Source organism: Coregonus clupeaformis, chromosome 7, assembly GCF_020615455.1.
Source record: "Coregonus clupeaformis isolate EN_2021a chromosome 7, ASM2061545v1, whole genome shotgun sequence".
NCBI classification, from domain to species: Eukaryota; Metazoa; Chordata; class Actinopteri; order Salmoniformes; family Salmonidae; genus Coregonus; species Coregonus clupeaformis.
This window is the reverse complement of record NC_059198.1, coordinates 11,504,838-11,521,096: the sequence shown is the minus strand read 5'-3', so window position 1 is coordinate 11,521,096 and position 16,259 is coordinate 11,504,838. Positions and strand designations below refer to the sequence as shown.

The 16,259-nt window shown below is 44.2% G+C and overlaps 1 protein-coding gene across 2 annotated transcripts in view; it reads right to left on the bottom strand.

Annotated features, from left to right (window-relative positions):
- prex2 (phosphatidylinositol-3,4,5-trisphosphate-dependent Rac exchange factor 2) overlaps positions 1-16,259 on the bottom strand; it is a 232,533-nt gene that overhangs the window by 162,833 nt on the left and 53,441 nt on the right. For both annotated transcript variants that reach the window (XM_041880313.2, XM_045221164.1), the window contains exons 5-6: positions 12,579-12,680; positions 8,192-8,353 (exon numbers count right to left, since the gene is read on the bottom strand). In XM_041880313.2, the coding sequence (XP_041736247.1) occupies positions 8,192-8,353; positions 12,579-12,680 (264 nt within the window). The remainder of the gene's footprint in view (positions 1-8,191; positions 8,354-12,578; positions 12,681-16,259) is intronic.

The following is a 16,259-nucleotide window of genomic DNA, read 5'->3' as shown; positions in this document are numbered from 1 at the left end:
ACAGTTCTATTTTTGTTTCATCAGACCAGAGGACATCTCTCCAAAAAGTACGATCTTTGTCCCCATGTGCAGTTGCAAACCGTAGTCTGGCTTTTTTATGGCGGTTTTGGAGCAGTGGCTTCTTCCTTGCTGAGCGGCCTTTCACGTTATGTCGATATAGGACTAGTTTTACTGTGGATATAGATACTTTTGTACCTGTTTCCTCCAGCATCTTCACAAGGTCCTTTGCTGTTGTTCTGGGATGGATTTGCACTTTTCGCACAAAAGTACGTTAATCTCTAGGAGACAGAACGCGTCTCCTTCCTGAGCAGTATGACGGCTGCGTGGTCCCATGGTGTTTATACTTGCGTACTATTGTTTGTACAGATGAACGTGGTACCTTCAGGTCTTGGCTGATTTCTTTTGATTTTCCCATGATGTCAAGCAAAGATGCACTGAGTTTGAAGGTAGGCCTTGAAATACATCCACAGGTACACCTCCAATTGACTCAAATGATGTCAATTAGCCTATCAGAAGCTTCTAAAGCCATAACATCATTTTCTGGAATTTTCCAAGCTGTTTAAAGGCACAGTCAACTTAGTGTATGTAAACTTCTGACCCACTGGAATTGTGATACAGTGAAATAATCTGTCTGTAAACAATTGTTGGAAACATTACTTGTGTCATGCACAAAGTACATGTCCTAACCGACTTGCCAAAACTATAGTTTGTTAACAAGAAATCTGTGCAGTGGTTGAAAAACGAGTTTTATGTATGTAAACTTCCGACTTCAACTGTATTATGCAGTGAATGGTTGATTATGGGTTGAACTATGTGATCGCAGGATTGTGTTCGTCTGGAGGGTTTGCTGTGTAGCCACCATGACATCGGACATGTAGCATACAGTATGCCTAACAGTGTAAAATTGCAGTACACAGTTGCTCCTTGGGTAGTGAGTTTAATTCACTGTGCATGGTTTCTCTGTGAATGCCTTTCCTGGTTTCTCTCTTAAGGGGTCTGTAAAAACTCAACACACATCCTCAGTATTAGATTGATTGGGGACTTTAAAGAATAGAGCCGTTACTACTATATAATAACATCCTATCAAGTCACACCATGTGGATCTGTGACTGTGTCCCAAATGGCACCCTATTCTCTATATAGTGCACTACTTTTGACCAGAGCCCATAGCAGTAGTCGTGCACTATGTAGGGAATAGGTTGCGATAAACTCCACAGCCCTTCTCCTTACCTTGTCAACTATGTTGGGAATGTACAGTGGGGGAAAAAAATATTTAGTCAGCCACCAATTGTGCAAGTTCTCCCACTTAAAAAGATGAGAGAGGCCTGTAATTTTCATCATAGGTACACGTCAACTATGACAGACAAAATGAGAAAAAGAAATCCAGAAAATCACATTGTAGGATTTTTAATGAATTTATTTGCAAATTATGGTGGAAAATAAGTATTTGGTCACCTACAAACAAGCAAGATTTCTGGCTCTCACAGACCTGTAACGTCTTCTTTAAGAGGCTCCTCTGTCCTCCACTCGTTACCTGTATTAATGGCACCTGTTTGAACTTGTTATCAGTATAAAAGACACCTGTCCACAACCTCAAACAGTCACACTCCAAACTCCACTATGGCCAAGACCAAAGAGCTGTCAAAGGACACCAGAAACAAAATTGTAGACCTGCACCAGGCTGGGAAGACTGAATATGCAATAGGTAAGCAGCTTGGTTTGAAGAAATCAACTGTGGGAGCAATTATTAGGAAATGGAAGACATACAAGACCACTGATAATCTCCCTCGATCTGGGGCTCCACGCAAGATCTCACCCCGTGGGGTCAAAATGATCACAAGAACGGTGAGCAAAAATCCCAGAACCACACGGGGGGACCTAGTGAATGACCTGCAGAGAGCTGGGACCAAAGTAACAAAGCCTACCATCAGTAACACACTACGCCGCCAGGGACTCAAATCCTGCAGTGCTAGACGTGTCCCCCTGCTTAAGCCAGTACATGTCCAGGCCCGTCTGAAGTTTGCTAGAGTGCATTTGGATGATCCAGAAGAGGATTGGGAGAATGTCATATGGTCAGATGAAACCAAAATAGAACTTTTTGGTAAAAACTCAACTCGTCGTGTTTGGAGGACAAAGAATGCTGAGTTGCATCCAAAGAACACCATACCTACTGTGAAGCATGGGGGTGGAAACATCATGCTTTGGGGCTGTTTTTCTGCAAAGGGATCAGGATGACTGATCCGTGTAAAGGAAAGAATGAATGGAGTGGCCTAGCCAGTCTCCAGATCTCAACCCCATAGAAAATCTTTGGAGGGAGTTGAAAGTCTGTGTTGCCCAGCGACAGCCCCAAAACATCACTGCTCTAGAGGAGATCTGCATGGAGGAATGGGCCAAAATACCAGCAACAGTGTGTGAAAACCTTGTGAAGACTTACAGAAAACGTTTGACCTGTGTCATTGCCAACAAAGGGTATATAACAAAGTATTGAGAAACTTTTGTTATTGACCAAATACTTATTTTCCACCATAATTTGCAAATAAATTCATTAAAAATCCTACAATGTGATTTTCTGGAGAAAAAAAATCTCATTTTGTCTGTCATAGTTGACGTGTACCTATGATGAAAATTACAGGCCTCTCTCATTTTTTTAAGTGGGAGAACTTGCACAATTGGTGGCTGACTAAATACTTTTTTTCCCCACTGTATATGTTGCGTTTGAGCAACCCTGCCTGTTAGATCTAAATATAAGTCCCGGAACGAGCAGAGCCAGAAGTTATGCTAAACATTTCCTCCTGCTGAGGAATCCACACGGGCCAAGCCTCCCTCTCTCTCTACTCTCTCTCTCTCATTGATTATTGCAACTCCCACTCCTTCTTTTTCTTGACCTATTCCCATCTCCCAAGTCTCTGACGTTCTTTGCTTTCCCTTTCTAATCTTTCCTTGGCCCCTCTTTCTTGTTTCTTTCTTTCCTCACCTCTATCCCCCTCTAGAGCTTCCCCCTTCTCTCTTTCCTCACTTCTCTCCATCTTTATCCATCTTTGTCGCTCTCTTTCTCTTTCTTTTCTTTTGAACAACTCGCTCCTCCACTCCCTCCTCTCTCCTCCTCTCCCTTCCACTCCCTCCTTTCTCTTCTCCATCTTTCTCAGAGTACTTCTTTCTTGCCCAAGGCCAAGATGAGGTGTTCATTTCTACCAGTGGGGGCCAGACCAGCTGAATGCCACCGCCACCGGTCCAGACTACACACTAATCCTCAACTTACTGTCCACTGGAACAGACACTACAGACACTTTCTGTGAGAGAACACTCCAGGTCTGCTTTCAAAATGGCTCCCTATACATTTTACATTTTAGTCATTTAGCAGACGCTCTTATCCAGAGCGACTTACAGTTAGTGAGTGCATACATTTTTCATACTGGCCCCCGGTGGGAAACGAACCCACAACCCTGGCGTTGCAAGCGCCGTGCTCTACCAACTGAGCTACCCTATTTAGTGCACTACTTCTGTATTTGTTCCTCCCTCTGTCTATTTCTCTCTCTTTCGTCTCACTATACACCTCTCTCCCTTTTCCTGTCTTCTCTCGCTCTTTCCTCCTCTCCCCCCTCTTCACTCTCTCCAGCCCACAGCTGTTCCATAGAGAGGCTATTGAGTGAGTAGTGGGGCCTGAAGCCTAAACAACACTCCACAGTCTATGGTCTGTTTCATCTAACTCTCATCCCCCTCTTTTACTGTCAGAGGAGTGCCAGGCATAATACAATAAGAGAAAGCGAGCGAGCGAGTGAGTGAGTGAAAGAGAGAGAAAGAGAAAGAGAGAGAAACAGCATACAGTGCCTTCAGAAAGTATTCATACCCCTTGACTTATTCCACATTTTAGTGTTACAGCCTGAATTCATAATGGATTATATATTTATTTTTTCTCACCCATCTACACACAAAACCCCATAATGACAAAGTGAAAACATGTTTTCAGAAACTTTTGAAAATGTACTGACAACGAAATACAGAAATATCTCATTTACATAAGTATTCACACCCGAGTCAATACTATGTAGAAGCACTTTTGGCAGCGATCACAGCTGTGAGTCTTTCTGGGTAAGTCTCTAAGAGCTTTCCACACCTGGATTGTGCTACAATATTTGCCCATTATTCTTAAAAAAATTATTCAAGCTCTGTCAAATTGATTGTTGATCATTGCTAGACAAACATTTCCAGGTCTTGCCATAGATTTTCAAGTAGATTTAAGTCAAAACTGTAACTTGGCCACTCGGGAACATTCACTGTTTTCTTGGTAAGCAACTCCAGTGTAGTTTTGGCCTTGTGTTTTAGACTATTGTCCTGCTGAAAGGTGAATTAATCTCCCAGTGTCTGGTGGAAAGCAGACTGAACCAGGTTTTCCTCTAGGATTTTGCCTGTGCTTAGCTCCATTCCATTCCATTTTTATCCTGTAAAACTCCCCAGTCCTTAACGATTACAAGCATACCCATAACATGATGCAGCCACCACTATGCTTGAAAATATGGAGAGTGGTACTCAGTAACGTGTTGTATTGGATTTGCCCCAAACATAACACTTTGTATTCAAGACAAAGTTAATTGCTTTGCCACATTTTGTGCAGTATTACTTTAGTGCCTTGTTGCAAACAGGATGCATGTTTTGGAATATTTTTATTCTATACAGCCTTCCTTCTTTTCACTCTGTCAATTAGGTTAGTATTGTGGAGTAACTACAATGTTGTTGATCCATCCTCAGTTTTCTCCTATCACAGCCATTAAACTCTGTAACTGTTTTGAAGTCACCATTGGCCTTATGGTGAAATCCCTGAGCACATTCTTTCCTCTCCGGTAACAGAGTTAGGAAGGACGCCTGTATCTTTGTAGTGACTGGGTGTATTGATACACCATCCAAAGTATAATTAATAACTTCACCATGATCAAAGGGATATTCAATGTCTGCTTTAAGTTTTCGGGTTTTGGACATAACTTTTACCACTTCCAAACTGAGACCCAAGAGACCGGGTGACACAGTACAGACATAGAAGCCTTGACCAATGGGCAATCATCGTCGTGGCAACCGCTGGCAGCCAACCACTGTGGTCCCTCGCCCTGCCCTGCCTGCGTCCCAAATGGCACTCTATCTCTATATTGTGCACTACTTTTGACCAGAGCCCTATGGGAATCACTATGGGCCCTGGTCAAAAGTAGTGCACTACTTAGGGAGTAGGGTGCCATTTGGGATGCAGATGAACTGTCTCTCCCACGGCAAGGCGGTGAACCTGGCTGCCATGGTGACCAGAGGGCACACAGATGTGGAGAAGGTTCTACACTAATGAGCTATCAGCCGCGACCTGGAAGCGACAGAGGAAAAACTTACTGAGGCCCTCGGCTCGCACTCTTCCCTCCTCCCTCATCCCTCCATCCTTTCTGTTCATTCTTTAAACGCCCACACATAGTAACACAAGACACCAACGATCTCTCCCTGGACATTTCTCTCCTTCTCTCTGTTCTGCCTTTTCCTCCTTCTGCTTTTGTCTTTGGTCTCTCTCTATTTCTCCCCTCTCCCTCTCTTTCTCAATCTGCTCCCCTCTCTCTTTCGCTCTGTCTATCCCTCTCTCTCTGCTTTCCAGTTTTCTTCTCTCTTAGGCCCATCTAATAGAGAACAGTGTCTGGCGTGTAGAGTAGTGACCTGCTCCAGAATTACCTAATGTTTATCATTAATAAAAGCTATTAAGGAAACCAGAGAACAGCTTGTGCTCTCTAAGACCATGGCGTGCAAATGTCACACTCCTCCACCCTTTTCCTGATTACACATTACACTTCTTAGTTTCTTTGTGTGTGTGTGTGTGTGTGTGTGTGTGTGTGTGTTTCAGCTGCTATTTTCCCAATTTGCAGTAACACTCTAACAAATAGCCATTGACGAACCAGAACCTCTAAAGGCTAAACCAGACACTTGGGTTCTCTTCCAAGAGGTCAGTCCGTGCTTAATAAAAAATCTGTTGTGTTAAAGACCGAAGAGATTGTCCCTGGGCTAGAACACCATGTCTTACAAACAGTTTGAGTCTCATCAAGTTCACTTCCTTTCAGTCCTTCAGAGAGTGTGTGTCCCAAATGGCACCCTATTCCCTATATAGTGCACTACTGGTCAAAAGTAGTAAACTATAAAAGAGAATAGGGTGCCATTTGGGACTCATATAGAGGTTTGTATGACAAAGTTAGCTCGGCCGCAAACGTAAACGTTTAGAATGTCCCTCTCCTGCTAAATGGGTTTAACAGGGCAGAAAGATTAAGCCAGTGTCAAAATGTGTCTGCATCCGTCCACAAAAGAAAAAACGAAATGAATCTGAGTCACGATCATTTTATTTCAGGCTGCATCTGTCTTTTATAAGAAGACATTCCAGTTACATTTTGCTCATAAAAGATTATCCAACTGTTTCTGATTCTGTGGTGTGTTTTGTTGTGCACCAGGGCTGAGTCCCAAATGGCACCCTATTCCCTACATAGCGCACTACTTTTGACCAGAGCCCAATGGGAATCCCTATGGTCCCTGATCAAAAGTAGTGCACTATATAGGGAATAGGGTGCCATTTGGGATGCAACCCAGAAAGCCTGGCAGGCCTGCATTCACAGTTTACACTCTAACACACTCCGTTGTCAACAAGTCCCATAAAACAACACAGAGGCACGGAGCTGACCTCTCTAGACAGATCTGGAAAACCTAGAACCGTTTTTATCATAACTGATCAAAACCACAGCCATCTTTAACATTACTGATCAAAACCACAGCCATCTTTATCATAACCGATCAAAGCCACAGCCATCTTTAACATTACTGATTAAAATCACAGCCATCTTTATCATAACCGATCAAAACCACAGCCATCTTTATCATAACCGATCAAAACCACAGCCATCTTCCATCATAACTGATCAAAACCACATCCATCTTCTATCATAACTGATCTAAACCACAGCCATCTTTATCATAACTGATCAAAATCATGGTCATCAAAACATGACTCTTCAAAATTAAGCTGACTCTTAAGCTGACAAGGGCCTAGTGTTGTTAAGAAGACTTCTTTCAGCACTGGATGATCGATGTCTTGGGCACTCTCTGTCACTCTCTGTATGTATCCCAAATGGCACCCTATTCCCCATAAAGTGCACTTATTTTGACCAGAGCCCTATGGGTGGGCCCGGGTCAAAAGTAGTGCACTATAATATGGGAATAGGGTGCCATTTGGGACGCAGTGTTAAGCCAAGTACATTTCATAAGAAGCCCAGGCGCCAGGCCCCTGACATACAATCAGCACCATTAAGATCCCACCGATGCCCACATCCCCTTTAAGACTTGATTGGTAGCATGAATTTAGAAAACTATCGCCGGCCGAGGCCTGGTGAATGTGAAGTAAATTCCCTGCCAAACAATGTTTTGTAATATTCACACATACAGTACATACCCCAATAGTTTCTGCCTGGCCGGACCAACCATCTTGTTAAATCCTCTCACGCTTTAAGGTGACTACTCTAATCATCATCAGGTTCATAGCAGTACTTTGATTTTAAAGTAGGAATGTTCTTTTTCACAGTTGGCTTCAGCAAGTCTTAAAGGGGATGTGGGCATCGGTGGGATCTGAATATGGTGTACTATATAGCAGAGGTGGGACAAAGTCATTGTTATGCAAGTCACAAGTAAGTCTCAAGTCTTTGCCCTCGAGTCCCGAGTCAAGTCGAGTCAAAGATGAGGCAAGTCCCAAGTCGAGTCAAAAGTCAAAGCCATCAAGTCTCAAGTCGAGTCCAAAGTCCTACATTTTAGTTTCGAGTCATTTCAAGTCCTCTTAGCAAGCCTTTGCAAGTCATTACAAGTCCTCGTAGCAAGTCTTCTCGAGTCATAAGGCGCAAGTCCAAGTCAAGTCACGAGTCATTGATGTTAAAGTCCAAGTCGAGTTGCAAGTCTTTGTACATTTTGTCGAGTCGAGTCTGAAGTCATCAAATTCATGACTCGAGTCTGACTCGAGTCCAAGTCACATGACTCGAGTCCACACCTCTGCTATATAGTATATTGTATTGTACATGTGAACCCACCTCCCATCCCTCGACGTGGGACTGCCACTCTTCTAGGACCTTTAGTTTCTCCTCCACTACCCTAAGTCTATAGGTACTAGCCAGTATGGTGTATTGTAGAGTACATGTGAACCTACCTCCCATCCTTCGATGTGGGACTGCCACTCCTCCAGCACCTCTAGTTTCTCCATCTGTCTCTTGGCCTCGTTGATGGAGGAACAGACAGCCTTCATGACCTGCAGAGACTCCAGCACCAGGGAGTAGTCATTGTGTTTCTTAGGCGTCCTCTTTAGCAGCTCCTACACAAACAAACACACACAAACACACACACACGTACGCAGGCACGCACAAAGACATGCACGAACGCACGCACACACACACGCGCGCGCACAGATCAGAGAGCAGCATAGGCAAATCTGAAAAGCCTGGTGAGGATAGATATTCAAAGGTTAACCCTTTTTGTCTTTTTGGAAAAAAGATGTGGGAAACATGCAGCAACAGCAACTTTCCCCTACTACATGTGCCCACTCTCCCTCCCTTCCTTCCGCTGAACAGTTCTCTTTGATTTACAGTACATAACAGACTAATATCCCAGGAGAGAGAGAGAGAGAGAGAGAGAGAGAGAGAGAGAGAGAGAGAGAGAGAGAGAGAGAGAGAGAGAGAGAGAGAGAGAGAGAGAGAGAGAGAGAGAGAGAGAGAAAAAGAGAGGGGGAGAGAGAGAGAGAGAGAGAGAGAGAGAGAGAGAGAGAGAGAGAGAGAAAAGGTAGACAACAGTAACTGTACATAACAGTTAGATATATAATAGCCTGGTGGATCGGCCGACTACTGGTGATGGGAAGGTCGGCTCTTTTTACTGGCTCTGATCTTTTCGACTGGTTCAGTCAAAAGAACGACTAGACCAGGGGTGTCAAACGTCCGGCCCGCGGGCCGGATCAGGCCCGCAAACGGGTTTAATCCGGCCCGCGAAATGATTTTGAAAAAATATATAAATAATAATAATAATAATAATAATAATTTTGTAAAGTATAAAAATGCGCTGCAATTTTTCAATAAAATAAACTGCTGTTCCAATTGCGTCCACTGGATGGCGCAATAGCAATTGTGTTAAGCAAGCAAACTGTTTATACCGGGGCAGAGCAAGTAGGTCAAGCACGTGCAGCCAATGAGCTACTTTGTTTTGCCCGCCATATTTATTACGGCTTCTACTTTTAACATTATGTGCTTTGGCACCCTCATTGCCCCAATATGTCTCTGTCAAAAAAGAGAAAAGTGGACGCAGAGTGCAGAGTGTTCCAAGAAAAATGGTCATCCTATTTATTCACTGAATTGAATGGGAAAGCTGTATGTTTGGTGTGTTCAGAGCATGTTGCAGTGCTGAAAGAATATAACCTTCGTCGCCACTATGTGAGTCTTCATGCCGACAAATATGACAACTTTCAAGGACAGCGGAGATGAGAGAAGGTGAATGAACTGTTGGCGGGTCTGAAGAAACAGCAGTCTGTGTTTACTCACAGCCGAGACATCAGTGACGCTGCAGTGAAAGCTAGCTACCTCATTGCTAATGAAATCGCAGTGGCTTCAAAACCATTTAGTGAGGGTGAATTTGTAAAAACATGCATGATGAAGGCAGCGGAGATTGTGTGCCCTGAAAAGCGGCAGGCTTTTGCAAATATCAGCCTGACAAGAAACACAGTTGCAGACAGGATTTCCGATCTTTCAGTGGATTTGGACAGCCAGTTGAAGCAAAAAGTAAAGTCATTTATTGCGTTTTCAGTTGCAATTGATGAAAGCACGGACATTACAGATGTTGCACAACTGGCCATTTTCATCCGCGGAGTTGATGACACATTGACCGTCACCGAGGAGTTAGTGGAGTTGGTGCCGATGACAGATACAACGACAGCAGCTGATATTTTTACCGCACTCGTCGGCGCGCTGGACAGGGTCGGAGTGGACTGGTCCCGCGCTGTCAGCCTGGCTACAGATGGTGCGCCCTCAATGATCGGGAAAAAAGCAGGCGTTGTGACAAAGTTCAGAGAGAAAGTGCAATCTGCAAATGGAGGACGTGATTTTTGACTTTTCACTGTATTTTGCACCAGGAGGCTTTGTGTTGCAAGTCATTAAAGATGGATAATGTCATGAAGGTGGTCATCCAAACTGTTAATTTCATCCGATCCAGAAGCCTGAATCACCGTCAGTTTGACAGCCTTCTCAGAGAGAAAGACCACATCTATGGCCTGCCATACCACACTGAGGTAAGATGGTTAAGCCGAGGTGCTGTGCTGAGGCGTTTCTTTGATTTACGAGAAGAAATTGAACAGTTCATGGAAGAAAAGGGCAAACCAGTGTTAGAATTTCATTCCGCAGAATGGATGCAGGACCTTGCATTTATGGTGGATGTTACAGAGCACCTGAATAACTTGAACAAACAGCTGCAAGGGCGCAACAAAGTTGTCACGCAGTATTATGACAGCATACGTTCTTTCAAGTTGAAGCTGTCATTGTGGGAGACGCAACTTGCCGGTGGTGATGCAGCTCACTTCCCCTGTCTGAAAAATGTGTGCGCGACCCAACATGTGGCAGACATGAAGCGGTTCAAAGATAAAATAACGGGACTGTTACGGGAGTTTGAGCAACGCTTTCAGATTTATGTTTATATGTTTTTATGTTGATGTGCTATTGTTTTTAATTGATTTTATTTTATTTGTATATTTAACCTATTCTTGACTCTGTGGTTCTTGCACTTGTTTGGGGAACAGGATTTCATTATTTTTATCTACATTTCTGCCTGAGAAATGACACCCTGATATAGTTATGTGATCTGTGAAACAGTTCTGTTAATCACTGAGGCATTATGTGTTTGTGTGTTCTTTTTCTTTAGAATTTTCAAATAAACTTGATGTGTTTTATGATTAATAGTGATGTTGTGCTTGTACTATTTTGGACACACTGTCCTCAGGCTCCAGCTTTATGTTGTATGTTGATCGTATTAAAACAAAGAAAACAATCTGAAGTTGTTGTTTTTAAGTTATATATACCATGATTTTTCCGGTCCGGCCCACTTGGGAATAGATTTTCCTCCATGTGGCCCCTGAGCTAAAATGAGTTTGACACCCCTGGACTAGACTAATTTGGTTCATTTGAGTCAGTAATGTAATTTGTGATCGCTAGGCAAACAAATACGATTATTTATTGATACCTTTGAAACGAAGTCTAGTTGCGGCCGCAACCGGACTACATTGTGAACGGAATGCAATTGATTGACTGCCTCAAGGGAGATTTGTCCAATAGACTATAGTTCGCGAACTTCAGCAGCCACCCAAACGATTCGTTCGAGTTTTGAGCAGAGGCAGGGTGTGTATGTTTTGGTTCTACAAAGCTGTGTCCATCGATAACATTCAATAATCGATTGATTGCATTCATTTTTGCACCATGCGATCAATGATCAGTTCTACACATATCTTTTTGCCCTCTACGCTGCCTGCAGCATGATCTACTTTTCTGCTCGCATATATGATAGAAAATTGTGGGTCGGCGCACGTCTCCAAAGGAGCGCGTATTACTCCTGCTGTAGAATTCATTGCCGCCAGCAGGTCAAAACAAACAACTAAAATGAACGAGTCACTCGGAAAAAATATCATGACTCTCGAGTCAGTAAAAAGTGTAGTTAAAAAAGAACGAATCGTTTGCGAACTGCACATCACTACCGGCTACTGCATGACACTCTGGTGGAGGAGATGGAAATCTGTCTTGTCTAAACACACAGTCCTAGCCTGTCAGTTACTGACGGCTGTTAAGGTCTAGGTTCTCTGGATAGTTTCTACTGTACAACCAGCGATCTCTATCTCAGCTATTTACACAGGGAGACTGAGGTTGAGTCGCAAATAGCACCCTATTCCCTATGTAGGGCACTACTTTTGACCAGGGCCCATAGGGATGTAGTGCACTACATAGGGAATAGGGTGCCATTTCAGAAGAAAACTGAGAGAGATCGCCTGGGCAGTTCCAGCTGTAAGACTTCAAATGACAGAGAATCAGATTACGCCTCAGATTATTGTTACATCTACCATCTAGGTTCTCATGCCGGTGGCTGTTTAGATTACACTCCGTGTGAATTCATAGATCTAAACTAGACTAATGAAGGTAGACAGCACAGGACCCTAACAGCGTTTGAAACAGTGTTTTGTTTCACACACACTTTTAACATGGGCTAAGGTAAACATCGACTATGAAGAGAGTATGAGTGAAGTATAGGCTGGGGATAGTGGATTTGTGTGAGTCCGGGGCATTGGCATGTGCTGCTAAGGCTGGTGTGCCTAATACTGTCTGCCTGTTGTTGGAGAAAATAAGCGACTGTGTGTGTGTGTGTGTGTGTGTGTGTGTGTGTGTGTGTGTGCAGTATGTGACAACCAAGCGTTTCATAAAGAGGGAGGCTTAGATGAATAAGACAGGACGGCTCTGATGATCACGAAACAAGAAGGACGAGGAGAAGCTGTGATCCAGATGGGGCCATACAGGACTTACCCTGAGCAGCAGTGGGTACTTGCAGATCCTCTGAATGGGAGCGACCAGGTAGCCCTCCAATGGAACCTCAGTATTCTTCCTGCCCCCCAGCAACATACAGTTCTAACAGGAGCAAAGGAGACGATAACAAATCAAATGTAATTTGTCACAGGCGCCGAATACAACAGTGAAATGCTTACGTACAAGCCCTTAACCAACAATACAGTTAAGAAAAATAAGTGTTTAGTAAAAAATAGATAAGTAAAAATAAGAAATTTACAAATAATTAAAGAGCAGCAGTAAAATAACAGTAGCAAGGCTATATACAGGGGGTGCCGGTACAGAGTCAATGTGCGGGGGCACAGGTTAGTCGAGGTAATTTGTACAGTTGAAGTCGGAAGTTTACATACACTTAAATTTGAGTAATTTAAACTCGTTTTTCAACCACTCCACAAATGTATTGTTAACAAACTATAGTTTTGGCAAGTTGGTTAGGACATCTACTTTGTGCGTGACACAAGTAATTTTTCCAACAATTGTTTACAGACAGATTATTTCACTTATAATTCAGTGTATCACAATTCCAGTGGCTCAGACGTTTACCTACACTAAGTTGACTGTGCCTTTAAACAGCTTGGAAAATTCCAGAAAATGATGTCATGGCTTTAGAAGCTTCTGATAGGCTAATTGACATAATTTGAGTCAATAGGAGGTGTACCTGTGGATGTATTTCAAGGCCTACCTTCAAACTCAGTGCCTCTTTGCTTGACATCATGGGAAAATCAAAAGAAATCAGCCAAGACCTCAGAAAAAAAAATGTTGACCTCCACAAGTCTGGTTCATCCTTGGGAGCAATTTCCAAATGCCTGAAGGTACCACGTTCATCTGTACAAACAATAGTACGCAAGTATAAACACCATGGGACCACGCAGCCGTCATACCGCTCAGGAAGGAGACGTGTTCTGTCTCCTAGAGATGAACGTACTTTGGTGCGAAAAGTGGAAATCAATCCCAGAACAACAGCAAAGGACCTTGTGAAGATGCTGGAGGAAACAGGTGCAAAAGTATCTATATCCACAGTAAAACGAGTCCTATATCGACATAACCTGAAAGGCCGCTCAGCAAGGAAGAAGCCACTGCTCCAAAACCTCCATAAAAAAGCCAGACTACAGTTTGCAACTGCACATGGGGACAAAGATCATACTTTTTGGAGAGATGTCCTCTGGTCTGATGAAACAAATATAGAACTGTTTAGCCATATTGACCATCGTTATGTTTGGAGGAAAAAAGGGGATAACTTGCAAGCCGAAGAACACCATCCCAACCGTGAAGCACGGGGGTGGCAGCATCATGCTGTGGGGGTGCTTTGCTGCAGAAGGGCCTGGTGCACTTCACAAAATAGTTTTTTTCATGAGGAAGGAAATTATGTGGATATATTGAAGCAACATCTCAAGACATCAGTCAGGAAGTTAAAGCTTGGTCACAAATTGGTCTTCAAAATGGACAATGACCCCAAGCATACTTCCAAAGTTGTGGCAAAATGGCTTAAGGACAACAAAATCAAGGTATTGGAGTGGCCATCACAAAGCCCTGACCTCAATCCTATAGAACATTTGTGGGCAGAACTGAAAAAGCGTGTGTGAGCAAGGAGGCCTACAAACCTGACTCAGTTACACCAGCTCTGTCAGGAGGAATGGGCCAAAATAGTCCGGGTAGCCATTTGATTAGCTGATCAGGGGTCTTATGGCTTGGGGGTAGAAGCTGTTAAGAAGCCTTTTGGACCTAGACTTGGCACTCCGGTAGCAGAGAGAACAGTCTATGACTAGGGTAGCTGGAGTTATTGACCATTTCTAGGGCATTCCTCTGACACCGCTTGGTATAGAGGTCCTGGATGGCAGGAAGCTTGATATACTGAGCGGTACGCACTACCATCTGTAGTGCCTTGTGGTCGGAGGCAGAGCAGTTGCCATACCAGGCAGTGATGCAACCAGTCAGGATGCTCTCGATGGTGCAGCTGTAGAACTTTTTGAGGATCTGAGGACCCATGCCAAATCTGGTCGTGCCCTCTTCACGACTGTCTTGGTGTGTTTGGACCATGATAGTTTGTTGGTGATGTGGACACCAAGGCACTAGAAGCTCTCAACCTGCTCCACTACAGCCCCATTGATGAGAATGGGGGCGTGCTCGGTCCTCCTTGTCCTGTAGTCCACAATCATCTCCTTTGACATGATCACATTGAGGGAGAGGTTGTTATCCTGGCACCAAACGGCCAGGTCTCTGACCTCCCCCCTATAGGCTGTCTCATCATTGTCGGTGATCAGGCCTACCACTGTTGTGTCATCGGCAAACTTAATTATGGTGTTGGAGTCATGCCTAGCCATGCAGTCATGGGTGAACAGTGAGTACAGGAGGGGACTGAGCACGTACCCCTGAGAGACCCCAGTGTTGAGGATCAGCGTGGCAGATGTGTTGTTGCCTACCCTTACCACCTGGGGGCGGCCCGTCAGGAAGTCCAGGATCCAGTTGCAGAGGGAGGTGTTTAGTCCCAGGGTCCTTAGCTTAGTGATGAGCTTTGATGGCACTATGTTGTTGAACACTGAGCTGTAGTCAATTAATAGCACTCTCACGTAGGTGTTCCTTTTGTCCAGGTGGGAAAGGGCAGTGTGGAGTGCAATAGAGATTGCATCATCTGTTGATCTGTTGGGGTGGTATGCAAATTGGAGTGGGTCTAGTTTCTGGGATAATGTTGTTGATGTGAGCCATGACCAGCCTTTCAAAGAACTTCATGGCTACAGACGTGAGTGCTACGGGTCTGTAGTCATTTAGGCAGATTACCTTAGTGTTCTTGGGCACAGGGACTATGGTGGTTTGCTTGAAACATGTTGGTATTACAGACTCAGTCAGGGACAGGTTGAAAATGTGAGTGAAGACACTTGTAAGTTGGTCAGCGCAGGCTCGGAGTACACGCCCTGGTAATCCATCTGGCCCTGCGGCCTTGTGAATGTTGACCTGTTTAAAGGTCTTACTCATATCGGCTACGGAGAGCGTGATCACACAGTCGTCCGGAACAGCTGATGCTCTCATGCATGCTTCAGTGTTACTTGCCTCGAAGCGAGCATAGAAGTAATTTAACTTGTCTGGTAGGCTCGTGTCACTGGGCAGCTCGCTGCTTCCCTTTGTAGTCTGTAATAGTTTGCAAGCCCTGCCACATCCGACGAGAGTCGGAACCGGTGTAGTACAATTCCATCTTAGTCCTGTATTGACGCTTTGCCTGTTTGATGGTTCGTCGGAGGGCATAGTGGGATTTCTTATAAGCGTCCGGGTTAGAGTCCCGCTCCTTGAAAGCGGCAGCTCTACCCTTTAGCTCAGTGCGGATGTTGCCTGTAATCCATGGCTTCTGGTTGAGGTATGTACATACGGTCACTGTGGGGACGACGTCATCGATGCACTTATTGATGAAGCCAGTGAATGATGTGGTGTACTCCTCAATGCCATCAGAAGAATCCCGGAACATATTCCAGTCTGTGCTAGCAAAACAGTCCTGTAGCTTAGCATCTGCGTCCTCTGACCACTTCTTTATTGACCGAGTCACTTGTGCTTCCTGCTTTAGTTTTTGCTTGTAAGCAGGAATCAGGAGGATAGAATTATGGTCAGATTTGCAAAATGGAGGGCGAGGGAGAGCTTTGTACGCGTCTCTGTGTG